Source organism: Grampus griseus (genome assembly GCF_964374135.1).
Source record: "Grampus griseus genome assembly, chromosome: 13".
Classification (NCBI taxonomy): domain Eukaryota; kingdom Metazoa; phylum Chordata; class Mammalia; order Artiodactyla; family Delphinidae; genus Grampus; species Grampus griseus.
The window spans coordinates 7051208-7079136 of NC_139007.1; the positions used below are offsets into that span (position 1 = coordinate 7051208).

General features: G+C 42.5%; 1 protein-coding gene across 1 annotated transcript in view; it reads right to left on the bottom strand.

The window, feature by feature from the left end:
- Window positions 1-806: 806 nt before the first annotated feature.
- COL9A1 (collagen type IX alpha 1 chain) overlaps window positions 807-27929 on the bottom strand; it is a gene marked incomplete at its 5' end in the record, with an annotated part of 82887 nt that continues 55764 nt past the window's right edge. The window contains 10 exon segments of the mRNA XM_082668785.1: window positions 807-1257; window positions 9394-9471; window positions 15357-15545; window positions 16989-17043; window positions 17258-17404; window positions 20434-20466; window positions 21958-22002; window positions 22690-22725; window positions 23235-23306; window positions 23918-23971. Coding sequence (XP_082524911.1) covers window positions 1061-1257; window positions 9394-9471; window positions 15357-15545; window positions 16989-17043; window positions 17258-17404; window positions 20434-20466; window positions 21958-22002; window positions 22690-22725; window positions 23235-23306; window positions 23918-23971 — 906 coding nt within the window. The 3' untranslated portion in view covers window positions 807-1060.

Below are 27929 nucleotides of genomic sequence, written 5' to 3' on the forward strand. Positions count from 1 at the left end.
AGGGGCCCCGTGAAATCTCTGACATAGCATGCGAGCGGATTTGCGTACATGCGTTTGTGCATCCTTCCGGGCTATGGGTTCACAGTTTTCATTTCATTTCAGAAAGGTCCGTGAAGCCCTCCCCATCTCCCCCCAGTCCCCCACCAAACACATACATACGAAGAACTCTGTCACAGAACAACACCCTCTGGGGAGCAGTAAGGGCATTTTAATTTCTCTGTAGGAGAAATCACTAACATTATAAACATAAGCCTACAGAAATGAGGAAAGTTTTCAGTATCTGAATAATCTCAGTGACTTTTTTTCATTGAACACGACTATAAGAAAACACGGCAAGAGATCAAGAAACCGTATTTATTGCTTCTTTGGTACAACCAGAGACGTTACCTCAAACCTTTAAAATAAATAATCTCATCGATAAAACTTACAAATGGCAGGATATTAAGATTCCTTCTTTGCTTTCACACAGAAGAGCCCAAAATATAAGCGGGTTTGGGACACAGTACAGTTCCACAAAACTTCAAGCTGATGCTGAGGACCTACACGTGCAGCATGGAAACCGCTCCGAGCGGCACAGCACCCCTGGCCCCCCCGGGATTTGGGGGGGGGATTTTGAGCACCAGTTCTATTGACGGTAGTGGGGTTTCTTCATAATCAGTCTGGTAATCATAGAGCTGAAACTATCATCTGAGAACAAGCTCTCAATAAAAAATGAAAAGAACTGCCGCAACTGAGGTAAACCAAACAGCTGTTTTTGTTTATTGGCTCCGTGGCCCATGACGTAACACACACGCATAGCACACGGAAGTTCCAGATCCTGGGGACAGGACTACTGTCAGTTCTATTTGTTAGTTTGATCGATGACCCTGTGGCTCCTCTCCAAGGAAAAGGAAAGAGGATTTATTGAATAGCACCATGGTTCTAAACCTGATGGTCAGGTGGGACTTCTATCAATAGAATAACATTGAAGGTAAGGCACCGTCACCTGGGCCCTGGCTTCTGGGGTGTTTCTCCTCCAAGCCCTTCGCCAGGCATGGTTTGTGCAGACAGCTGTGCCGCACTAAGCCTTTGATGGATCTGGACCTTTGCTATTAAATGCCCGCTGCCCAGCCTGTAAGGTGCAGGAGGCTGGCTCGCAGAAACCAGGAGGGCCAGGAGGTCCCGGGGGGCCGGGTACACCAGGGATGCCTGCCACCCCTGGGGGGCCTCGCTCACCATCCCGGCCATTCCTCCCGTAGCTGGCAGGACCTGGGTCACCTGAAACACACAGAAGATGCACGTGTAAGCAGGCGTGCCCTCACAGCTAGAGACACAGAAGGCACTGGACCCTCCACCCTGCCCACTGCCCGGCAGCGTGTACAGAGGCCCTTGACAAACGCTTTTAGAAATGACAGAGGATGATTAAAGCAGACGACGATGATGATGATGATAATGATATAAAAAAAACTCCTTCATTGCAGCTGGGTTGCTTCAAAATCAAAAGTGTTAGGAGACCTCACCTCTCTCACCCCTATTTCCATCAGAGGAGCTGAACTGCACAGTATGGTAGCCTCTCTACACAGACACCTACCGAGCCTGGGAACGTGGCCATGTCAAATGGGGGGTGAACCGTAAGTGCCAAACATGTCTGGACTTCGATTTCTTAATAATTCATTAATAACTTTGATACTTATTACACGATGAAATTATAATATTTTGGACCCTGGGTTAAATAATTATTAAATCCTACTATAAGTATACATATTAACTATTATTTAAATGAATTTCACCTGATTCTTTGGACTTTTCTAACGTGGTGACTAGCAGATTTAAAATTATACACGCAACTCATGTGGTTCACGTTGGGTTTCTTTGAACAGCACTCCGCTAGCAGCTGCCCTTATTTCTAGTGGGTCCTCAATTTCCGGGCAGGGAGATGTACAGCTCGGTGGTGGGCAGAGGCAGACAGGTGGCTGGAAGTTCTCGCTCTGCCATTTATGAGTCAGGCGACATCAGCAAGGCACTCCCCTCCCCGTCTCTTCCTCTACAGGACGGATGATGCTTGCCTGATAATAAAGTTCCGAGCCTGAAGGCACCCGATAAATGACTATTAGAATGCTACCGGTTCACGTCTCTTAGAAGACTGTGCAATGCACCCTGCAAAGCTGCCGGAAAGTCCTCTCATCAGCCGGAACTACACGGTGTCCTAGGTTTCTTAGGGGCGTCGCTTTCTTTTGTCAAGTGCAGAGGTTGTTTGGTTCACCCACGAACCAGTGAGGCCCGGCGGCACGGCTCCCGTAACCGAGAGACATTTCTGCTGAACGTGTACTTCATCGCACCAGCAGCGCTGACATACTATTACTGCAAAGGGGGCAATAAGACGGCCGTGTAAAAGGAATCGTCTGTGCCAGGATAACACGGTCTTACACAGATCCTCATTGGTGTCAACTGTTTTAACTTGGCTGTTCAACCAAAAAGTTGAAAACCAAATCTATATGTTCGGCTATATATTTACGTAGGTTTACTTCCTTTCCTTCTTTCTTGGTGGTTTTTAGTTTTCTTTTCCTATTTTAGCGGTCTTGTTACATGTGTTTTTTGTTGGTCTTATTACAGTGACCTGGTCTTATTAAGCTGTCTTATTACATAGCCCGCATACTTTTAGAAGGGAACTAGGTTAGAGATCCTGCTTTAGCTATAACACCTCATTTTTCCTGCTTTATCTACAATTAGACCCACACAAAGCAACATTACAGGACAAAACATTACTAAGTTTTCAGAGAATAATTATCTTTGATTTTATACATCGCAAGGCTGTAGACAAGCAGATGTAAGTCATTTCCCTTCATTGATCCCATGAGCTTTCATTTGACTATAATAAGTTGTGATGAAGCAGATGATTCTGTGGTTCCCTCTCAAGACAAGGCACCTGAGAAAGTCTCCCTCTAACCCACAGCACCCAACAACAAGGCTTCAGCAGAACCGTGCCTCTAGCAGAGCCTATTCAGATCTCCGGGCGCTGGGACAGTTGAAGGTTAAGTTGATCTTTTAAGGATTAAAAAGAGAGGTCAGATATAAATGCATTTGAAAGCTGATTTTCATGCTCCCACTGAGACATTCCAGGATGCCTTAACAAAAATCAAATCAAGATTAGGGGGAGAAAACGCCCAAAGGAGAGGTGGCACACGCAGTGACCACAGGGGCAGGGAGTGTAGGTTGGGATGGGCAGCTCCTGTGTTGTAAGCAGTGTCATCAGAACACAGCATGGCCATTAGTTTCCATGTTGCCCCAGCTGCTTTGGCACTACAAGGGCACAGGTGTGGGTGGCAACAGAAGCCACCTGGCCTGCAGAGCTCAAAGAATGTGGTCCTTTACCCAAAAAGTTTGCTGACTCCTGATGTAGTAAAGAAACTGCCCTGGATTAAGAAATCCGCCCTCTGTCTTCACGGGAGACCACAAACGTAATGGAAGCTGTAACACGTCAGGGTTATGGAGACAGCAGGAAGGACTGAGGCATGCGGTGACCTGGAGAGTGGACGCCAGCCTGTCCCCGCTGCCATGGCGAACACGGGCCAGGGCTGCCAGACCTCTGGTCATTTCAAGGGCAACTCAGAAGCTGAGTTTTTAAATAAATAGCTTTCCTTTTTTAGCCACTAATTTACTTTTTTAACATGTGTAACGCCAGCCTCCTGCCTAAGACCTAAAACTTCAGGGAGTTTCTTTTCTACTACACAAGCAGTATGAAAAAGCAGAAGGAGAACTTTTTTTCAAGTTGAGCTCCCCCATTTTAACACAATCCAGGAGAGGGTGTTTTCAGTGACTGAGTTTATTCCAGATTCCTGCGTATCCTCCAAGGAAAGAGTTGATGAAACCATCCTGTCTCCCCTGGATTTATTCTAAGCACATGGAGCCCAAGTCTTCCTCTGGCAAACGCAGCAAGTTGCCCTTTGGAGCGTTGGGTAAGTCATCACCAGCCCACCAGCGTTCCCTTTACCCTGTGCCACTCACTGGCGATCCCACTTTCCTGGTGTGTAAACTGAGAGAGTGAAGGTGAAATCCAGAGTCACACAGTCACGTGGCTAGAAAGCGCTGGAGTTAGAAATGAGGGCCCTGGACCCCTCCTCCACCCTAACTGTGCTTCCACACCTACTGATTTGCTAACTCTGACAAGGTGTATCCATGAGTGCGTGTGTGTGTGTGTGTGTGTGTGTGGTTTAATTCATTGAGCCTGAATTGACTGAGAGGCAGAAAGAGACACGATAGCCAAGCATGACTAACGATTCTTCTGCAACTCTAACTATCACAAGTGACTAAAGCTATTTTTCTGAGGTGAAATGGCCAGAGGAAAAAAAAAACAGCCTTCCCATAACAGCTTATGAGTTTCTGGTGAACCCTGACCTTGGGCATCTACCCTCCAAGGTGCTCTAAGACTATTATGGGGGAGCCAAATTTGGGGGTGACACCAAGTCATTCAGGAAGTCCAGCGGCTGCGTTAGCAAATATTTATAAACCACTTTCCAACTCTTATGAGGAAGAGAAAGCACGGATCTGAAGTGTTCTCATTCTGCTTTGCCTACCTCACGGGTCTGTAGCTGCACTAACTGCCTAATCATTACACAGTTTTCTGAAATTTCAAGGACCTGTAAAATGTTATTGCCAAACTTTTCATGATTTTTTTTTTAAATGAATGTCTGTGCCATTCTCTGAGCTGACAGGAGAGGGCAGTCGTGTTACACTGACAGAGGCGTAACCTGGCTGGAACATTCTTTGGAACCTAATAAATAATACCTGCTACGGAATAAAAGGGGCTGTACATGGCAGGCTTTAAAAACAAAACAAAACCTGGAAATAATTTTCAGCATTAAATAGGGAATTTCTTACATTTCTCACCTCGTACCGAGCTAACTTTTGTGGTGTTTGACAAAGCACATATGTTTAAGGATGTGGTGTATACAGTGGTCTGTTTACATAAGATGCCCAAGACCGAATAAAATAGTGGAAACAGGACAGCAGTGGAAATAGAGGAGAAATGACTACTGCTACACATAAAGGTAGCAGTTAGGTAGCAGTTACTGCTACCTAAAACAGGTGTGCCCCTTGCGCCTGGGGACTTTTTCCACCCAGTATTCACAAGTGAATCTCACCTATCTGCAAATCTTGCACAAGAAACCTGGCATGATGAGCGCAGGTCAGCTCTAACCTCCCAGGAACATTCACACACGACCATCATTTAACTTCCTCCTTCCCCCAGTGCGTTTAGATGCACAAAGAGGAAGTGAAGACCCACTCTCAAATATTTTTTCTTCAAATCCCCAGAGTGCCAAGGAACTAGTCCCCAATGGACCAGGCAGGCAAAAAGATACTGGTGATGAGACAGCCCCATCCAACAACCCACCGAAGGGCTCTGGTAAGAGACGGGAGGTAGGGGCAGGGATGGGGTCTAAGGCCCCAGGGGTCTCGCTCGATCTGGTCCCCACAGCTCCACGAGAGAGGCAGAAAGGGGATCGTGCCGAAGTCAGATGCCAGGATGGCGAGATAGACTCAGCATACACCCGGACCACCAGTGCATCATTTTGTCCACGACGTGAACCTGGACGTGTGAACACTGGCCTCTGTCACTTACTACCTGGGAGACCTTTGTCAGGGCCTGTGACCTTTGTAAGTCTGTATTTCTTCAAATACAAAAGGAAGAAAAATAATAATAATAGTAATGAGCTAAAATTGCAGAATGTTTGCCATAAGCCACGCACTAACCTAAGTGCTTTCCATGTATGAACACATCCACAGACCCTCCTAGATGAGTCCATAGGGCAGGTAGGGGTATAACCCCCCAATGTGCAGGGGACAAGCTGAGCACACGGAGATGGCAGAGCTGAAAAGGAGTGACACAGCAGAACCCACCCTAGGGCAGCCTCGTTCGGAGCCCATCCTTCTTACACACCTGCCCTGCCGGCTTCTGGCTGCAGGCGAGAAGCAAGCTAGACGATTTAGGTCTACGTTTAGACAACAGAGCACTACAGCCAAAATGACAGTCCATGTCACGGTCATAATAATAAGCCGTGGTCCATATTAGGCGATGTACCATCACAAACCCGAAGGGCACCTAATACTTAACACTGAACAAGCTGAGAGAAGGAGGGGAGACCGAGAACGAAAACAGTCCAGAAAGAATAAAGCAATCCTGACAACTGATAGATCATGAAGGTATTAGTTAACCTTTTTCCAAGGATATCAGATGTGTTAGCACCAAGAATGACCAAAGGATCTCCTTTCCATTCAGGAGAATTCGAGTCCCAAATCCAACAATCGGGACAACAAAGGGGGTCACAGAGTATCCTGTTCTGCAGGCTCCTTCCTTTACATAAGACGTATATTTACCTAGAAGGTTTCGGATGAGTTCCTGAACACAGCCCTGGTGAAGGTCCCCCCAGGTCCTGAAGTCCTCGTAAGGTCATGTTTGTGAGAGACCAGAAATCACATTCCTAATCACATTCCGTGCTCTACGGGGGAAATGAAAAATGGCCCAGCCTCTCAGTGGATAATGAACTAGTGACATGATCTACTGTGACCCAGCACTTTGCATTTGTGATTTGGAGTTGAAGTAGATTTCACGGAGGGAAGGTCCGAGGTGTCAGAGGTGGTGCCGGATGACAGAAGAGTAGCGTCTTCTTACTGAGAGCCAGGGGAGAAGCCACAGGGACTGAGCTAGGGTCCACCTCTGACCGTCATCTACCTCAAAACGCAAAAGTGCATTTGTTACGTTAATAATAGTACCAATAGCTAACATTTCTTGAGCACCCACTGTAGCCAGAAGCTGTCGTAAGCACGCTACATGGATTGATTTTTCTTTAATTCTCAGAATTAGCCTCTCCGAGAGATGTGATTATTGACTATATCACTCTTTCGTAAGTGGGGAAACAGGCACTGGGCAGTCAAGAACTTGCCCGATGTCATAAAGCTAGTAAGTGAGAGTCAGGATTTGAGCCCAGATGTCTGATTTATGGAACCCACACTCCCAAGAGTCCACTTTCAGAGGACTCACTTTAGAGGCGGAATGGCCCTAAAAGCTCTTGTTCAGGGACTTGATGGATTTGGGAAACTGTCATCTGAGTACGTTTAGGTGTAGACAAGGGGATGTGAGCTGACTCAAAACCAAAGCCCCAGCTCAGCTGGTGCCTCAAGGAGGCTGATAAATTTGGACCCTTTGAGCCTGTGTGGTAAAGCACGCTTCAGAAAGCTGGCCTTAATTTTTTCAAGAATAATCTGTAACTCCGATTTTTCACTAAATAATGTCAAATATCCTCTCAGTGAAAAATGTAACAAAAGCACAGAAAAAGGAAGACCAGATTTCCAAGTGGTACCAGGAAGGGAGGGGCAAGGGCTGGGAAACGGCAGAAAGGAAACGGAAAAGGGCAGGTTTCGGGGTCCTGAACTGGGGAGCCCACGAAGCTTTTTAAGAAATCAGATTTAAGTATTAATTCCAAGACCAGCTGCAACAAATCGAACCATTGTCATAAAGGAAATGCAATGAGGGCCAGGCAGAGATGCCAGAGACGCCTTGCCCTACTTTACCACTCGCCCGCACAGATGACAGGTGTGCTAAAAAGCAAACCTGTGGAGCCCCCTGGGTCAGAGCAAGGGCCCCGGAGCACCAGGCAAGCCCGAGGTGAGGCATGACGCGCCCCCTCGTGGCAGCCCGGGACACTGCACAAATCCAAGCTGGTCTTTCTCGATCTTCCCATTTTTAAACTCAAAATGGGGTTTATGAACAGATTTTTTAAAAATAAGAGTCACCAGAAATGATCATGTATTTTTGTTAAAGGAAAATCGTGGTAATAGTGCAAGTTGCTTATCCAAGAACTGTTATTTGTCAACCAAATGCACAAAGGAGAAATTGTCAGTCTCTCCTATAAATACATAGATAACTAAGTAAATGGTAAAGATGATATTTTATCAGCTTTCAAACCTCCTATTCCTACCATTGATAAAGGAGAAGCGCACTCGGTAAATTCTATTTTCCTTTTCTCTCTTCTAAACATCCATCAGTGAATCCAGACTTTTGTTTACTAAAATCTTCTTGTCTGGGTCCCATTGAACTCCAACCAGGTCTTCTGTCCTTTTCCAACCATAAAGGCTTCCTTTTCCAATCACAAAAATTCATCAGTTTGTGAAAACATCTCGACAGCCCATGAATCACCGTTTTAGAAAGGCAGTGTTTGAGCTATCTCCAAATGCATTTTTTAAAAATTCTTTTAAATGAGAAAGCCAAACCCAGAAGCAATGCAATGGATAATTAGAAAGCAATGATGCTTCAGGCTGCAATTATAGCCACAAACCGCTATGTAAGCCTCTGGCAGAATTAGAAAACGATCATTTCTTTTGCTAGATTTCCCTCAACCAAGTTTTCCAAATCCACTGTGGGAGTGTGGGGCACCCACCTGCACAAGCCCCCCTCCCCCGACTGGTGTCCCCAGAGCTTTGGGGCCCTTCCTGAGCCCTGGCCCAGCAGTGATCAGAGCGTTTGCTGGGAGACTGCAGGCCATTCATGCTCTTCAACTGAACTGGCTTTCGGCCCACGAGGCTGCTTCTGTGGTTGGACCTGGCAGTCATTCCCAACGTGCAGCAGCCTGGACTCTGGCCACAGAGTAGCCAGTGTGTAAAGAGAACAGACGGGCAGTGAGAGGACCCGGGCTCTCACACAGAGGCCACTTTGTCACCTCGGTCGACCCAGCTGGGATGCATCCTTGGGCATGACTTTCGTGAGTAGGAATGTTTCCGGTTTATTTATTTGGGGATGTGGGCCTCTGGAGGGTCTGGATGTTTGAAGGAGAAGCTTTTAGAATAAGATGTCAGTTACTCCCCATGCGTCACGAATAGCTGAAGACGTGGATTCGTTTTCCTGCTGCTCTGACTTTTTGGTTTAAAGGAAAAGAAGAGGGAACTCTCAACCGGGCTAGAAGTGGACAGGACCCCATTCATTCAGCATTTTATAACGAGTGCATTGTGGTTGGACCTTGACACTATTTTTTAAAGTACTTATTCAAGAAAGTAATATTTCAGGGAGGGAGACGCAAGAGGGAAGAGATATGGGAACATATGTATATGTATAACTGATTCACTTTGTTATAAAGCAGAAACTAACACACCATGGTAAAGCAATTATACTCCAATAAAGAGGTTTAAAAAAAAAAAGAAAGTAATATTTCAAGCCCTGACATGTATTTTCTCTCAAAGAATACAGACGTGATTTACAGACTGTTTAACTCCTCATTAAAGTTGGTCCTGAAAGAGCCACGCCAGCCATCACTGCACATCACATGATAAACAGAGGCAAACAAAGAGCAGTTCTTTAAAATGTGCTCCAGTTCAGACCACCCGCTGCCCGCCAAGTTCCCACCTCAGCCTGTTTGTTCTTACCTGGGAGACCTGAAGTCCCGGGCAAACCTTTGGGACCTCTTCCTGGGGGGCCACGATCACCTCTTTCCCCCATGTCACCTGTGTTTCATTAGAGAAATGTTATTTTTCTATATGTCTATAAAAGTAAACTTCCATATTTTTAAACTTAAAGCAAAGCCTACATTCAGAAACCAAAAAGTAGGAAGTTGCCACAATGTAGGTCGTAGTAAGTAGGTAGCAAGGCAAAAATCAAGTTAATTATATTGAGATCTATGGGGGAAAAAAATCAGATGATCATATCTGTAGATGCTGGAAAGATATTTGACAATTAAACATGCATCCCTGATACAACAGTCAATAAAATAAGACTCAGGCTATTTCCTTAACATGATAAAGTATATCTGTCTCAGCACTGAAGCTGGCATAATGCTTAACGAGAAACACAGAGCAGCTTCCTTATAGTCAGAACATTACAAAGATGCCCACTTTATCATTATTATTTATTATTTGGTTTGAGCCATCCCTAGTTTCAGATGATATGACTGCTTATCTTAAACCCTAGAAAATCAACTCAAAATCTACTAAAAGCAATAAAAGAATTCAGTAAAGTGGCAAGGTACAAAATACATGGAAATCAATCATTTTCATATATACAAACAACAATCAGTGATAAGATGTAGTGAACAACGATCCCACTTGTAATAGCAACTAAATTATCAAATAACTAGGAAAATAAGTTTAATCAGAAATATGCAGATCCAACATGAAAACAGATCCCCTTTGTGATAGCAACTAACTTACTAAATAACTAGGAATAAGTTTAATCAGAAATATGCAAATCCAACATGAAAGAAAATTGAACAGAAGATTGAAAACGATCTAAGTATCCATTAAAGGGTTAAATACACTATGGTACTTCCACAGAGCAGAATACTAGGCACAGGTGAAGAAGAACCAGAAAGGTCTTTGAAATGATCCCCAAGATATTGTTAAGTGAAAAAAGCAAGGCCCAGATCACTTACTAATGGACAGCATGATTTGTTGTTAAAAGGATGTAGGGAAAATAAATATATTCATAGATCCTTTATAGCGTCACTGGTAAGGGTATGTAGGAAACTAATAATAGAGATTCCCTAATGAGAAGGATAAAGGAAACCAGACAGATGGGAGACAGGGGTGGGAGAGACACTCTTCACTAAATATCTTTTTAGACATTTTAATTTCTTGAACAATGTAAATTTAGTATCACCAAAAATAAATTAATGAAGTTTCAAAATTTAAAGTGTGTTGTCATCAGTGCCTCCATTTCACTTCTCATTATTTATAGGGAATGTACTTTGGAGTGCAACCAACCATGTGTGTTTGCAAGACAGTTGATTGAATTCAGGGATTCGGCAGCCACGGAACAAAGTTACATAAATTATCCTGGCCCTGCAGAGACCACACTTAGAAACTTGGCCTCATTGACAAGATGACCTAATACCTTAGTTAACTGGTCCTAAATGACGTACGCTGCTTCTGGTACAAGACCAGTTCTACTATCCCATTAGTACAGTAGTATATCATTATTTTACTACATCGTTACAAGATGCAATAGCATTTTGCAACAAATTCTATACATAATCACTTTTTCCAAATATTCGCCCAACCTCATTGAATATCGACAGGTTTGTTACAATTTAAAAAACAAAGTCACAAGTGCACAACAAAAATAGGAAGAATATCGGTACAACCATCTGTGCATTTGTCAAATAGTCAAAAATCTCAAATTGTGACATGAATGTTTAAAAGTTACCATACTTTAACTTTAGCTGTGAATGTCCTTGTGTGAACATTTTTATGGTGAATGAACTACATTTTGAAATCAATTTAAATTTTATAAATACTGTGAAAGGATGTACAGCTCAGCTTGAACTCATACATAAACTAGTTGTTTCTTACACTCATCGTCAGTATGGCCTTACTGTATTAGGAAGATATGACAATTAACATTTTTAAAACTAACAGCTTAAGCTCTCTTGTTAACTTAGCAATTTAAATGTGTCACCTCGTAATTTTTGAGGCTGGCAGTGAGAATGTGCCACATTTTCTGAAGACATGAGGTGAAGATTATAAATTAAAATGCAACTTTCACAGCGATAGTGACAGTTAAGCGCGCTCTAGCATGAAGCCGCACCAACTTCAAAATGTTGTTTGCAAGGAATAAGACCGCGGTCTCTTTAAAAGGACTATTTTATATATCAATATATGTTACCAAACGTATAGGAAAAGACGGAAATAATGGGCGAAGTGATGTGAAATTTCCGGAGAGATATGAAAACTCTTAAGGAAAACAATGGTAATTCTAGAACTGAAAAATACAAGATCTGAAAGTAAAAATTCATCGGATGGCATTGCCAGCATATTTGGATACTGCAGAATACAGACAGCATGGTGACAGTAATAAACAGCGCTGTATGATATATAGAATAACATTTTCTCCAGATTAAAAAAAAAGACCCCTGTCTGGGAAAACACATTTTCGACGAGCCCCGGGACAGAGCCACACTGCAACCTGCAGCGGCCGTCGTGTGTCGGCTCTGCTACCCCCAGGGTTAATCTACTTCTTCAAACACTGGTCACGTCTTCCTTCAAGACATAGGAAACCTGGCTCAGGGAACTCAAGTCCACCTTTGTTAGCCTATTGTCAGAAAAGACATATGAAAAGCTTGTAAAATAAGCTTTGGATAAGGTATGAAGGGAATAGGCAGTTTGAATCAAAAAATAGCTCTTTATGAACAGAGGTGGGGAAACTAGAGAAATTCTCATTGCTCCAAAATTGCTCTCGATTTCATCTATTTGGAAGCTATAATTGATGCTCTACCTCCAGGTGAGCAGATTAACACTGGAAAAGGTGAGTCTCAGATATGCCCGGTGTACTTTCCCCAGCCTGCGTTAACACAGGGACACGTCTGCTTGACCCCCATTAAAAGATCTAAAAATACACACAGCCTTCCTCAAAGGGACTTAAAATTAACAAACCATGAACATTTACAAAGAGTATTTATGACGTGAAAGACTGACTTAATCCTAAGTAAAGTGGACCCAGGGCCAGTCAGGTGCCTTTCGTGTTTCTGCTCAAGCGTCACATGAAATGAACACACAGCTCTAATGCGTTTGTGTAAAAGTGTGCAAAACATGTGGGTGAAAACCAAAAACTACACAAACATGATGGAAGCTTTCAGTACGGTCTGAGGCTTTTTTCTACTAGCTCCTGTTAAAAATGTTCCACTGTGTTTTTCAAAGTAACTTTTTAGGAAGAAAACAGTGACTTGATTAAGACATAGCCTGAACTGTTAAAAGCTTTAGTAAAACTTATTTGTTTTAATAAAACTTATCTACATAGGAATTTCTCTGGAAAAAGACCCTCAAAGCAACTCTATGGCAAACCAAGACTTCCACCATCCCTTCTTTGTTAAGCATGAAAACAAAAAAGCAACAGGTGACAATGAAACACGTCTCTTCTCTGATTGGTGGAACAGTTAAGTTTCAAATGGTGGAGTGTTTATTCTCAAGGAATATTTGTTTTACTACCTTTGGGTAGTAGAACACTATGTGTTTTCTACTAAGTAGGGCTGCTAATGTATGTGGTGGACAAGAAAGGTCAAGTCCAATTACCTAAAACCATACATCTCCAAATGTATGACAGCAGCAACTGAAATAGAAAATCTGATTATTCCTTTCTGCCCACACCCCAAATCTTAAGAAGTAGAACTCGGAGGAGATGCTGCTTTAAAGGAACCCAATGCCAAGAAAGGTATGGAGGAGGGCGGGGCGAGAAAGCTCTTTAGAAAAAAGAAAAGAATTATCTCACTTCTAGATTATAGGCTATGTCATAAACACCGCAGAAAAAATACAAGGAAGCCCCTTATAACAGCGAACTCTGCTTGATGAATGAACTTAGTGCCAGAGACATTTCTCAGGTTCCAAATATAGGAATATATTTTTCTTCCCTTCAAAATAAGGTTCACTGCTGCAGTCAACCCAGCGCAACCCAGACACAATTCCACACTGCGATTCCCAGCTTCCCGGAAAGTGTCCAGATCATGTCACCTTTGTTTCCAGAGCTTCTCAGCCCTGATTGCTTGTTCAGATAACCTGGGGAATATTTTCAAAGCCTGGGGCCTAGACCAAGTCAATCAAAATCTCTGGGCACGGGACCCAGACGTGAGCAGTGTTTAAAGCTCCTTGGGTCAGTCCCATGGGGAGCCCAGGCTGGAGAAGGCAGCCCTCGGCAGGCTCTCCTGGTGGAGCAAGTACACAGACATTTTCCTGTCTTAGGAAGTAAGATGGGACTTCAGGAGTGGGCTCTTACTAACTCAAAGTCAAGGTCAGCCCCAAATATGGAGACTTCCTTTTGGCCAGAGAAAACAGGGCTGTGATCCTCTTAGCCCTACAAGGTGGCCCTCCCCTGGGAAGGCGGGACCTTGCCTGTAGGGTAAGGACCACCCTAGACTTGTGCATTTCCACCGCGGGCCCCTCTCCAGAGTTGCTGACTCAGGGGGTCTCTGGTGATGTTGGTGCTGCAGGGACCACTCTTTCGGAACCGTTGTACTTTAGTTCACTTCAGTGAACTCACCAAGGCAGAGGAGTCATCCGTGGGCTGGGGCACAACAGGGCGAGCTCAGCCAGCAGTCCGCCCACAGCACGGAGTTCCCTAGAATGGTTTGCGGAGCGAACGGGCCCGACCGCAGGGAGAGCACCTCCGCTATGGACTCCTGAATGCAAGCTCAAAGCAGGACCAAGATGAATGAATGGCTAAGGGGTTCTTTCAGAGAAGAGGTCCAGTTCTCTTTAAGGTGAACTCGGAGCTCTCTCCATATGATTTTGTCCAGCCTCCAAAAACATGAAAATCGTGCCAGATTTACAGGAGGCCCCAATTAGGGCTCTTTTTTTTTTTTTTTTTTTAACACGCAGCTCTGCACATGCCAAAAAAACAAAAACAAAAAACGTAATTAACAACACTGTTCCAGCTGAGAGTGTCGTGAACCAAACACATCAAGCATTCAACTACAGATCCCGAAAGGCATCTTGTTTGACCTCTGACCGTTAGCACCATAATATTTATCCCTAATTGGAGCACCACTGCCTAAAAAACAACAGTACCTCTCTTGTTCTTGAAGCCACATTTTTCTGAAGTTCCCCAGAGAGCTGTCAGTCACTCATCATGATGCAGAAACTCTGCACTTTTAGTCCCTTCTGTCGATTATCCCAGGCCCACCAGCCCCCATGCTGACATACTCACCTCAACTAGCAAACACCATCAGAGGCAGCCAGTTCTTCTGCAAATCCTGCAGAATACCTAACACACTCACAATCCTGCTGGCCTACAAAATACCGGTTTCCAGGGCTTAACTTGCTTTAAATAAAAGGAGAAGAAACAAACTCCCTCACACCCTCTCACATGTTAAATAAGGAATAAAGTTGTACCTCAGAGCCGAAAAAAAAAAACCCAGCAAAACTGATATCCAATGTCACTCTTTAAAAGAAGAGGGAGGCGGCTTTGATGCATGCTGTGATTTTTCTGATGTCCTGCTAACAAATTTTGTTACTTGAAGTAACGGATAACATTCAAGGGCCAGTTGCCATCTTAGAAGAGTTCTACAATGATATTAAGGTCTCAAAAAAACAAAAAACAAAAAACAAAACTTTAAAGATCCTTTACCAGATCCTGTAAAGTTTACCTTGAACTATGATTAAAGCAGTGTAACTGTAAAAGATTGGTACCACAAGTCAAGGGACCTTAATTCCAGTATTGGGTCTACTGTCGTCACACACCAAGGCCAAGAAAATATCAAACGATAGTTTTCTAATCTTTACCGTCACCACAGTAAGAAAACAATCCGTCTTCTTGTCTCCTAGATACCTGGCACTTTAGGACAAGTGAATCCTTCTGAAAAAAAGCCAGTGTGTGTTCCTGGTTCCACGTGGACAAAATGCCTTACCTTTCGCTCCCCTCAAACCAAGAGCCCCGGGGGGGCCCTTCATGCCCGGGAGGCCTCGAAGTCCCATCTGGCCTGGGAAACCGTTCTCTCCAGGGGGCCCTGGGGGACCAGGGGGGCCAGGCCGCCCGGGGAGGCCCGAGGCTCCGAAGTCCGGACGCTTGAGACTTGCAGCCATCTCAGCAAAATGCTCTAAAAGATAATAAACAGAACAGTCCCGGTGAGTCAGAAATATGAAAGCGATTCGAACGAAAAAAGAACTATTTCAAGTGCCTTTTTTCTAAATGTGTCACCAGAGCTTCAAAACTGCTGGTGAGGCCTGAATAGAGCTGGGCCATTGTCCACGGGCTTTCTGCCAGGAGGTTTCACTGGTGCTGCTTTGTTCAGCCCTCCCTGTATGGACCCTGCTGCTCTGAGACAAGGGGATAAAAGACCTTAAACTTCAGGGCTGAGCGGTGTCCAAAGAGATGAGTGTGTCACCTGAACCTGGCTGGTTACCTGAAAACCCGGGATGAAAAGAAAGTGAGCTTCTCAACACAGGAAGAAGTGGACACCCAGAAGCTTCTCAAATGCAAGGACATTGTCCAGAATTAGTACTGAGATACCGTTTGAGACCTAGGCTCACGGTTTTAGTTTGAAGATATTAAGTAATATGAAATACCCTGAGGATTCATGACTTTCTATTCATTCTCCTTCTCAAAAGTTTTTTCACGCTTGGAAGAGACACCAGACATTAAAGAAAGCCTGCTTCTTAGAAATGGTCACTGCCTGTCTTAAAAACTCATAACTGTGTAGGCTCTTTCAGGAAGCATTAAATAGATTAAGAAACATCCACTAAAACCATAGAGAACAAAACATCTTCCCATTAAAATAGGGGAAATATTTTAGTGTCATTTTTTTTTTAATTTAGGGTGTGAAGGAGAAAATGAATTGGAAACACATTTCTCAACAAGATTTTTAAATTGTTCAAATGCAGGTATCCTAAGTTGGCCTTATTTAAGTGAGAGTTAACATAAAGTCATAATTTTCTCAACACTTAATGTTTAAACTGGAAATATCCTTTCAAGATAAGATGTCTGCGATATTGGTTTTCAAATTTAGAGGGGACCGTTTCATTCTGAAAAACTCTATGATTCTACTAGACAAATTATACTATCTCCTGAACACACAAAAGATGAGTGTTTCTTCATGAGAGAATTGGTTCCAACCAGAATCAAATAATAAACAAATAATAAACAAATCGGCATAGGCTTCTTATGGGCAGAAGTCTGCCAGTTACTTCTCATATAATCTATAGAGAGAGCCTAGGTCAGTGCCAGGTACACACCAAGTGGTAGGATAGTAAGAGGGGAAAGAGCCTGAGAATTTGTGTTCCAAAGGGGGGAAAAAGGTGTCTGTATCTGTGTGTGTGTGTGTGTGTGTGTGTGTGTGTGTGCTTTCTTGTAAATTAACCACATTGGCAAAAAAAAAAAAAAAAAAAAAATCCTGGCGAGCCCAGAAAGGTACTATTTTTCCTTGAGGCTATAAGCTATTGCACATGGCGACAAATTGTATAGAACAGACGTGAAATTACCAGTATTCAAAATCCCCCGCCTTTAAAGCACACAAAAAGTCAAGCGGCGATGATGTATTTACCTCGAATGACTCTCATGCAAACCTGCTTAATGTGCTGATCGGTGGGTGCTCTGCCCTGGGACAGAAAAGACAAAAGCCAGTTTGTACACAGAACCACAAAGAGGACATTGTTCAATGGTAAACCGACAGGCTGGGCAAGGAAACAGGTGGCTGGAACCAGAAGAGCTGGCCCCATGCTGCTGAGGAGCTGAGGTCTGGCCCTACCCCCGCGCTCCCTGCCGTGGGATGGAGTCTCCAAAGGGAAACCCCAGGGGCTGCCCAGCACTCACGGGAGGGCCCTGGATCCCAGGCAGGCCGGTGGCGCCCTGTTCTCCCTGCACGCCTCGCGGGCCAGGGGGTCCTTGTGGTCCTTCCACCCCAGGAAGCCCCCGGCTTCCTTCCGGTCCCCTCAAGCCAGGCTCCCCGGGGCTACCTGCCTGGAACACAAGGGCACACTGTTAGTCCAGGCTAGACACAAGGAATGCGTCTGCTTCATGTTACTACAAGCGCTGCCATGAAATTGTGGGTTTACTTACGTTCTGCCTCCCAAGCCGTGTTTGCTCAGAGCTTACAAAGCCTCAAGGTAAACACACGTAATGCCACACAGCAGCTCTCCAATCTCTTAGAATTCCAGCTCAAGTAAACGTTTTAAAGATCTTTCTTTGGGGTATAGTTATTATTTCAAAATGTTAATGGGAAGAATATATTTTAAAATCACATTCTTCACACTTTAAGTCACTTCTAAGAGCACGTTAATTTTTAATAAAACGTGTTAACTTTTTCTGGCCACAGAAAGGCCACTGAGTTCACAAGACACGTCACCTTCTATATCACCAATATAGAAAGCATAAAATAAAGATATTTCCAAGAACATAAGTTAGTTAGTCTTTATAACATTCTTTGGAGAGTTTGAAGAAGCCAGATGTATCCAGGAATTATAAAATACTAACATAAAACTAAATCAATGCATTTAAAATGCCAGAACAAAAGAGTGAGTCCATAGTTTATCTAAGTATTGAGGAAGTTAAAAACCTAAACATTAAAGATGTTAAAAATAAACCAATTATTTCCTTGGCACAAAAGCATATACCAATTAAATTTTTCTTCTGAAAGCAGACCACTAAAAGCATCTTTAAAGTCCTCATCTACAAAAACTGCTTTAAAGAGAGACTAAATTAATTCACTTTTTCTTAAACTACCTCTGGTGGAATTTGTGGCAAAGTGGTTTCAGTGGACTGCTGTCTTCAGAGTAAAAACGAGAAGATAAACGCACAGGAGACACTGAGGGAACACCACTGCTCAAGATCTGAATGTTCATAAAGCATATGCAACATTTATCTAGGAAAAGCCGACTTGTTCAAAAGCTCAAATGTTTTAAACTGAAGAAATGAAGGTGATGAAGCAAGGCTGTCCCTAGACACATCTAAAGAAAGCTCACGGAGTGTGCTTTATACACACAAAAACTGATATTCATCTTAGTCAACCTGTCCAAATTGCCTCTATGAAGAAATTATGGCTTAAAAGATTTCCAGAGTCAGGGTCAAGGGGGAAAGCTAAGCACGTGTTATGGAACGAAGGTTGGGGAACTGTCGGGTGACTGGTATGCAAGACCATAGCAACTTCTAAAAAAACCCAGAGGAGAAGCCAAGATGAATTCAGAATGCGCTAAGAGCTGGTGGAAGACAAAGGAGGCCGAATCGGAGTGTATTACCTTGCTGGCAACATCTGAAATGTTGCTAGAACAAGGAGCAGGGCATTTTTGATGAAGAGATCAAGGGCCAACATGACCAGGACGTCACAAGGGCCCTGGGTCTTTGGGAAAGAATTCCTCACTTGAGGAGCGGTACGCTGATGTAGAGACCAGCGTGCAGACCTCACCCACTTACCAGCTTTGTCTTGCTGAAATCACCGAGAAAAGGAAAAGCTTTTCTGTTAGTAACTCTGTCCCCTGATTCTGGGACGGTGCACTTCAATTTCATCTGTATTACTTGGGTAAGGTCAGGAAAGACAGGGGTAGGAAGGGAGGTGATGAATCAAGAGCTAATTCCTCGTATTATGTCCAAATTTAAATGAAATTAACTCATTTTCACACCTGCATTGTTCATCTTTTTCTTTTATAACTCGAATTCCCACCTTTGAACATTACTGATTATTTCTAGACAGTGAAGGAGGATTTCCATTACCGAATTCTATCAAGGTTTACTCTTTACATTGTTCTCAATCCTAAACGATTTCTGTCAAAGATTCTTAGGCATAAAGATGTTATTTGAAGCTTGAGACTGTCACATGATGTTTAGAGGCAGTATGTAAACAGGTAAGATAATATAATGTAACAATTTCCATCTCAGTGCTGTGTGAAGATCCCAGGGCAGGGCACTGTAACCAAGGCTGGGTGGGTCCTCCCGGAGAAAGCTGAGCGGAGGATGGGGCTAAAAGCTTAGGTAGGAGGTGCTATTCTAAGGAAAGAGAGTGTCCAGGACTAGAAGAAGTGCACAAGGCATTGAACAGCACGCGCCAAGCAAAAAGAACCACAGACAGATGACGTTCCAGAGAGGTCGGAGATGAGGCTGGTGAGGCTCATCAAAGGCTCTGTATACATTTGCTAAGAGTCTGAATTATTCTATAAAATGTTATTCTTCAAGGGTTTTAAGCAGAGGAGGAATAGATAGTAGGCTTTATCTTCTCATCTAGATGACATTGGCTGTCACGAGGATAACACACTGGACCAGGACAGAGAGAAGTCAGGGGCGGGGATTCCAGAAACAAGAAGACTTGGAGATTCATGGAAACTGGCGATAGATGCACTTGAGACTGAAGTCTGAGCTTCCTCCTTTCTGCTTGTATTATCTTAAATTTCTTATTTTATTAGACGTGTGTTCCTTTCAAATTAGCAAGCCATTCTAGATTTGCTATTAATTGTTTCTATAATTCTGAATACATCTAATCTCTAAGGACATCAGTTTCGTTTCTGTAAAATGATAAATTGAATGAGATGGTTATTTTCTCGCTCTAATAATTATCTGTATTTTCTTAGGTATCGTGCCTGTATCTTACTTCCCCGACGAGAACACACAGAAGATTAGGAAAATTGCTGAAATATTTGCAATGCTATGACTGACAATGAAATTCACTTATGTTCTTGTCACTGCAAAGCACAGGTCGGTTCTTATAAAGTAAACCATTTGTGGAAGAAATTACGACGTATATTCAGTGAGCCACTTTAATATGAAAAAAAAAACTTCCTTTAGACTGATTAGGTCAAAAGGCAGATCCATTTACACTGTTGTGAGGTTTTTTCTTTGGACTAATCCACTACTCAGAGAATAAATGTAGGTGTTAATTTCCTTAAAGGTAAATCCTTTTAGAATTGAATTTTCTAGAATTCTTTCATAAAGCAGAGCATTGCATTTTCTATAGCTTTATTCATATTTTTATTTTTTATACCGTTACTGTTCATTATACTTACAGATCCCTTTGGGCCAGGTAATCCTATATCTCCCTAAATCAATAAAACAAAATTATATTAGAACAATGTTTACTAAAAACTCTAAAAAGCTTATCATGCTGCCAAACTCAATAGAAAACCATGAACAGAACCATGACACCACAGAAAAAAATTAGATTCACAATTTGGATTCTGGTCCCCTCCCAGCCTTTGGCTAACTTGTCTGTTAAATAATAGGGTTGAACCACAGCTCTCCAAGGCTGCATTCAGATTTAAAATGCTAGGTGTGGAGAACTGAAATGTGCAAGTCAAAAGACATTAAGCTAGCATGCTGGTATAAAACATAATAGACATTTAAACCAGATGACTTCATTTCTGAAACTCTAACGATATTTTTAAACTCAACCCCAAAAGTCTATCAAACCAAATATGCATGCTCTTATGCTTAAAAAAAAACCCTGACTATCTCCCACCACTAGTTCTAGGTATGAATTTGGCTCATCTTAGCACGTCAATGCATGTCCACTACAAAACAGGACGACTTAAAACATCCCCTTAAGGACCTCCCTGGAGGTCCAGTGGTTAAGACTCCACGCTTCCGATGCAGGGGGCACGGGTTCGATCCCTTGTAGGAGAGCTAAGATCCCACAAGCTGCACAGTGTGGCCAAAAATAAATAAACAAAAATTTAAAAATAAATAAATTAAAAAACAAAACATCCTCTTAGCTTATAAAATGAACAGTTTCAACAGAAAATAAAATTGAAATCCCCCTTTTACTAATTTACTTAATAGTTAGGAAGATTTGCCTCATTCAGATGTTAACTGAAATCCTAAAACTCTGAATAAAACACTATCAGCATTTTCTCCTGTACTGAAACCTCTCTGAAACTATCTTCTGAGAATTCTGTCACGCACACACCCCCCCAAAGGACCAAGCATAAGTTTCCACACAAGGTCCTCTTACGTTGTGTCATGACCATAAAGGATGCGCCAGCAGACCTAGCAGTGCTGTGGAGGTGATGACTTGCTCTGCTCCCTGCCTTCCTGGAGATCTAGCAGAAGGCTCCCCTGGACCCGGAATCACTTCTTTGGAGGGTCTTAGACTCCAAAAGGCCGTGGAGAATACCCACGGTCAAACTTGGGAGCCTCAATTCTCTAACTACAATAATCTATAATACAAACTATAATAAAGCTTTAATTTTGTTTCCGTGATGGGCACTATTCATAGACTTGTCTACAGCCACCTAAGAATCACCTTGAATGTCTACATGGAAAACCACAAGAAAACATGCCCTCCATAGGGAACGCTTTGTCCTCCCAACACTTAAGGCCACGTCTATCGATGTTGCCGTGTTTCCCCTCCACTTTACTTGATCTTGGGTGCGATTCTCGGGGATTGTTTTTTAGCTTATGTAAGAAACATATTACCTTTAAAGAAGTCAGCAAGGATAGCAAGGTCAGAGAAAAGAAAAAGTACGTATGTTTCTAATACAGTCCAAAATCAGTGAGTCTCCATCAATAACCAGAAAAAAAAAGGGTCTTACCAGTTCACCCCTTCCTCCCAGTTCTCCCTCTTCACCAGAGGCACCCTAAAAGTTAAAATCACATTTTTTAAGTTCTTAGTTCCTTGGCTCAATTTTAACCAGTCAACATTGAGAAGTATTCAAAAGTCCCTGCGGTGCCCCCAAGATCATGCAGAAATATGAAATGATCTCAGTGGTTTTCCTATCTAGCTGTCAGGGGCTTGTCCAACCCAGAAAACAGCCCAGAGAAAAGCCAGAAGGTGAAGTTGAGTTTCTGCTAAAGGTAAGGATTAATGACTATATCCACCAATTTTATAATTAGGTAATATTTAAAAAGGGTTCTTAGAGTTGAGAAACAAACAAACAAACAAACAAACAAACACCAGGGCAAGGACTAACTCTAATTCACATGCATCGTTTATTTGCTAAGGTCTTGGTAAAGAAAAAACAAAACATTATGATGCGGCTATGGAAGGCCTCATCAGACTGGAGTAAACCGATCTGTTGCGTAAGAGAGACAGGGCCATTCTTTTCAAAGGAAGGACAATGTTTATTCTTGAAGGCAGAGCCATCATTCGCTCCGGCTTATTAAAATGGTAGATAAGGCTACAGACCAAATTAAACCCTGCGTTTCACTCACTGTGAAGTACATTGAGCCTCCACATTTTACCCACACCGCAGGTCAGCCAGTGCCCCCTGCTGGTAAGGCACATTAATGCACATTAAGCGCTGCATTTCACACATGGCACCTACCTGTTCACCCTTTGGACCAGGTTCACCAACTACGCCCTGTAATGAATAAAATATACTTTTTCAGTGTTTTGAGGTTTTTAACTATATAATTTCAAAACGAACCAACTCCCCTTATTGGGCTGATGAATAGGAACAAGTATGAATAATCCTCATCACCTCACCACCTAGAAAGAGTCAGGTCAGACCTGGAGAAACTGACAGTTGTCCAAAAAAGGCACTGGCAACCTGAAGTGTCCTCTGACCACAACCATGTGAAATGTAACTAGTAGGACTGGAAGCTTAGAACTAAACAGGATGTGTGATTACAGCTGAAATGTTTACTTTACTCAGCTTTTATTTTTCCCTTCTGATAAATTACCATATTAATAGATTTTTTTTGTTGTTTCTTAATCTCAACTCTCAGTAATTTAAGATATCTTTCTTGATAGCTCTCTATGGTCATTTCTAGGAAAATTCTCCATTGGGCCAAAAGCGACCTTGGTTTCTCAACATAGTAGAAATCACCCTTCCAAATAAGGAACTTTCTGGACAGCTAGGTATCTTACCCTGTCACCTTTCATTCCAGGAAGTCCAGGGGGGCCAGGCAAGCCGGGGAAGCCAGGTCTGCCGAGAGAACCCTGAAAGACAAACACAGAGTCCCCAGAACCACTGCTACCGCAACACTGAAAGCACATAAGCCAGACACAACCTTGGGTGTGTGGACTCCTATCTAGAATAAATGTGCTATGTTGGTTTAACTCTGCTTCTCGAATTTGTCACTCTCCCAACTCCCAGGAGAAGAGAGCCAGTCCCCCCCCACCCCGGACTCCATCCCACCTCTGAGGTCCCCAGTTCCAGGGCTAGCACCCCTTCCCAACAGTGGGCTCTTTGAGCTGAGTCCCCGCCTCGCTGGCTGTGTAAACAAGCACGGCTGGAGAAGTAAAAGGGTGGCATTCACGCACTTGCTCTCCAAGTCCAAGAACAACCAGGAGCCAAATGTAGCACTTTGTATCTCTCCCAGTTTTCAAATAAATGCTACAAGCCACACTGATTAAAATACCCTTTAAGGGTCTCCTAGATTTAATTCGAAATTCCTCATTTACATTTTCACACATTCACATAGGAATAGAAATCAAGTACGGATGATGCAATTACCCTTTGTAAATTATTTTTCTCTCCTTGCTGCTTTTAAAAACGTATTGTGCTTTGTATGAAGCAAATAAACTGCGGGACCAGAACTATTACTTACCAGTTTACCTGGTAGTCCTGGGGGTCCTACTGGTCCTTCTTCACCTCTACTGCCCTAGAAACACACAAACATGATGGTCAACCAGACAGTCTGCCGAAATGCAAATGTTTAATCACTATTTCAATGAAGTAACATGCTACCTAGGTTTTTGTTTAAATATAAAGGTCACCAAAGTATTCTCCCCATCTTCAACTGAAGGCAGAGATCTTTATATTAAATGCCTGCAGCCTCGTCAGTGTTCATCCCGAGTTCTAACAGTCCTAACGCTGTTCGTTGTGAATACAGACTGTTCGATGGACATGATACCTGATACATCTACAAGAAATGGCAATTAGGAATTTTCAGCATCTACTTCACCATCCAGATTAGATTATGGTGATTTGCGTCCATGCTTTATCCTCTCATTTAGACTACATGTTCTTGAGGTATAGGTATAGTCAAATTTTGAATTCCACATAAATGTGTAAAACACAGAGTACATTTCAGGTCTACAGTACATTTTAAAGCAGCATCTGGCAAGTGATCTTGAACCTCGAAAGAGTGAAAAAGACACAGGACAGAGATGTTCGCCTTCAAATTACTACTGTAACTTCAAAAAGACATAAATAGCAGAAATGTATAAAGTTTCTGAAAAAGTCTTTGTTCTACTCATTCTAAACATGTCTTAAAAGATTACATAGACTTTAGAAAGTACAATTTATAATGTAGATACACCAAAAGCAACACTCTCGTTTCATTTTGTGAGCCAATATCAATTTATTTGACACTGGAAGCCCTTTGAGAAAAGGAAACACCACGAACTCTTCAATTTCTTTCTCTGAGAACTTCATACACTTTAATGCAGTCTGACAAAAGCTTGTTTCATTTCTAACTCAAGTTCCACTAAGCTGAACACTGAGGTTGCTGGATAAATAATCACATTTCCTGGATGGTGTACACAAAATGAAGGCAGTCTTTTGAGTTTGTTTTTCTTTCAAATGACATGACAACTTCATATTAATGTTTAATATTTATAAGTGCTTCTGATAAGATTATCCTGATCTGACCCATATGTTATTCATTCATCTATAAAAAGAACAAAATGTCAAGATCTATAAACTTTCTGCATTTTCAGTTGCTCTAGAGGACTGAGAATTGTATACCAAATTACAAGTCTCTAGCTATAATTTCACATGACTTACAGGTGATTTAAACAAAATACTCGTAAATGCTTTTCAAAAACTTTTATATAAATGTTCTGTCTAATGCATGAGTTTGAATAATACATTGGTACGTAACGCTTGTGAGCAGCTTGGAAGCCAGAAGCAGTGCCCCATGTGGACGGATGTTAGAAGGATATATTGATAAGTCAGGTGAAAACCAGCCCTTATGATAGGTTCTTCTATGTGTCTCTACACATAAAGATGGGGTTTCACTCCATTAATATGACCCAGTACTTCCAAGTTCAAGATAGATTTTCTTCAGTACATCTGCTCTGCTGGCATTTTCAAATTATTTCTGAACTGCATCCTGATTGAGATCCTAAATGTCATTGAGCTAAAATGACTTTAATTCACAGAACGATTAACAGTCATTGGTGGGAAACATAATTAATCGTGTCAGAAAGGGAAAGCAAAGTTCTCGACACAACCTCAAGTATTCATGTCTAAATAAATGAACCATTATGCCATCTTATCCAAAACAAAGATGATTAATATACTCTTTTCCTCTTCCACAAACCAAAAGGCTAAATGAAAATAAAGGACTCTATAACCTTTCATTTACTTTTGGAGAGATTAATTATCTTTTCAGTCAAAGACAAAGATTTTCTCTGCTGGAATCTTATTTTCTCTGTCTTTCATGAGCTCTCATTATTCAGTTCAGAAGTCTTTTCCAAGCCCCGCCAGCCCTTGGTAATACCTACGAACGGCTCAGAACCCAGTCTACGCAGCCTGCTCTGCTGACCTATAGCCATGACAGGGCAACACATGTAGGACCAGGGGAGGGATGGGTGAAATTACGGGCATTCACTTTTCTGTCCCTGCACAAATAGACAGCGTGTGGGTCCTCATTTTCATTTCACGTCTAGCTTATAAATCCTTGGCTATTCTGAACTTAGATATTTCTATAGAAATCATCCCACTGTGCGAAAAGGTAATGTTTATTTTCACAAGGACCAAACAGCTACCAAAAAAAAAAAAGAAAGGGCGAGATTTTCTCATGGCCATTCTTATGATTTCTGTGTTCTAAAAACATGCATATTCTTCCTGTGAGTTCTTTAATTTCACCTGTAACTAAGATGAACATGAGAAATTGAGATATAAATAGTAATCTCTAAAAAAAACACAGGTTAAACTAAATACATCGTGCAGGGAGCAATTCACCCTAACCTGGTAACAACAAGAGTGCTAGAAAAATGATAAATCTTTTCTGTTTCAACAGCTACGGTGAAACCACATTCTCGGATGTGGGCCAGGGAGGCTGGTGGGGAAATGGCTCTTCTGTCCCATGGCTGATAGTTACAAACCTCTTGACAGAAGTTATGGGTTTTAACAAGAGAATTGGAAGGAACCAGATAAAAAGGCAACATCCTACCACTGAAAATGTGAAGACCATAAGAAAATGCTCTATTTTCCTCTTGGGTGCTCTGTGCCACCATATTTATCTCCAACATGTTAAGACACATCTTCCAATTCGTCTCTATCTAAGAAGCCAATCAAGGCTTAAAGAAAACAAAAGATGCAGACCCTCTACCAATGATTCCGAACCCTGGCTGTGCATCAGAATCCCCTGAGGAGGTTTTAGAAATATATTTCAGTGGTGTCTTCACCACCCCACCTCCCCTCTCCCCTCCACATTCCACCCCTCTCCCCCAGGTCCTGATTCTGTAGGTCTGGGGTAAGACCCAGGAAATTACTGGGGCTTGTGTTCTGTTCGTTTGTCTTCACCAGCTTGACTTAGATTCTTGTTAAATGCTCACTGCAAAAGCTCCATAAATACTAAAATTTGCTAAATGTGTTTTGTGCCGTTAGAATTTGCCAGGCTAACTTCAAATAAAAACATGCAGCGGGGCTTCCCTGGTGGCGCAGTGGTTGAGAGTCCGCCTGCCGATGCAGGGGACGCGGGTTCGTGCCCCGGTCTGGGAAGATCCCACATGCCGCGGAGCGGCTGGGCCCGTGAGCCATGGCCACTGAAACTGCGCGTCCGGAGCCTGTGCTCCGCAACGGGAGAGGCCACAACAGTGAGAGGCCCGCGTACCGCAAAAAAAAAAAAAAAAAAAAAAAAAAAAAAAACAAACCATGCAGCAGAACCTTGACGTTGGAGGCATTAGAGGGTGGAGATGGGGACCTGGACACTAAGCCCCAAGGCCAGGTCTGAAGTTTGGCTCCGCCAGGCACCAGCTGACTCCAGGCAGGCAACCCAACCCCTGTGTGCCTCGTCTCCTCATCTGTAAAATGGGCTTTGGGGAGGATTGAATAGATACATGAAGTACTTAGAACAACGTCCAGCTCACAGTAAGCACTGCAGACATGCTAGTTATTATGTTTATCCAAGGAATAAAGACATCAGTCAAAATGATGGTTTTCAATCAAATGTTCCATTAAATGTTCTTTTCACTTCAAATCTTCCAAATTTCTTTAAAAGCATGAGTTATGCTTGGAAAAAACAAGTCTTTAGTCCTCATTTCTCGAGTTTCTGTCAGATCACTAAGAAGGCGCCTTTTTTATAAAGAAATCCTAGCAGCTATTTTGTAAAACTCATTTTAATAAATCCAAATACTTCAATATGGAAGTCTCCCTTTCAAAATGGAACTATTAGACTTCTAAAATACCACCGAAAAATGCATTTTATCATACTTGGGTTGTCATAATTATTTTACCAAAAAAATGGACTTTACTCCACTGTGCTCTAGATTGTGGTGGTGGTTGTATTTGCCTGATAACCCCAAGTGCTAACTAGCTGAAGAACAAACATTATCCTTAGTACCTTGCCAGTTTCGGAACTGGGAAATTATAAATCACTCTACTCAGTC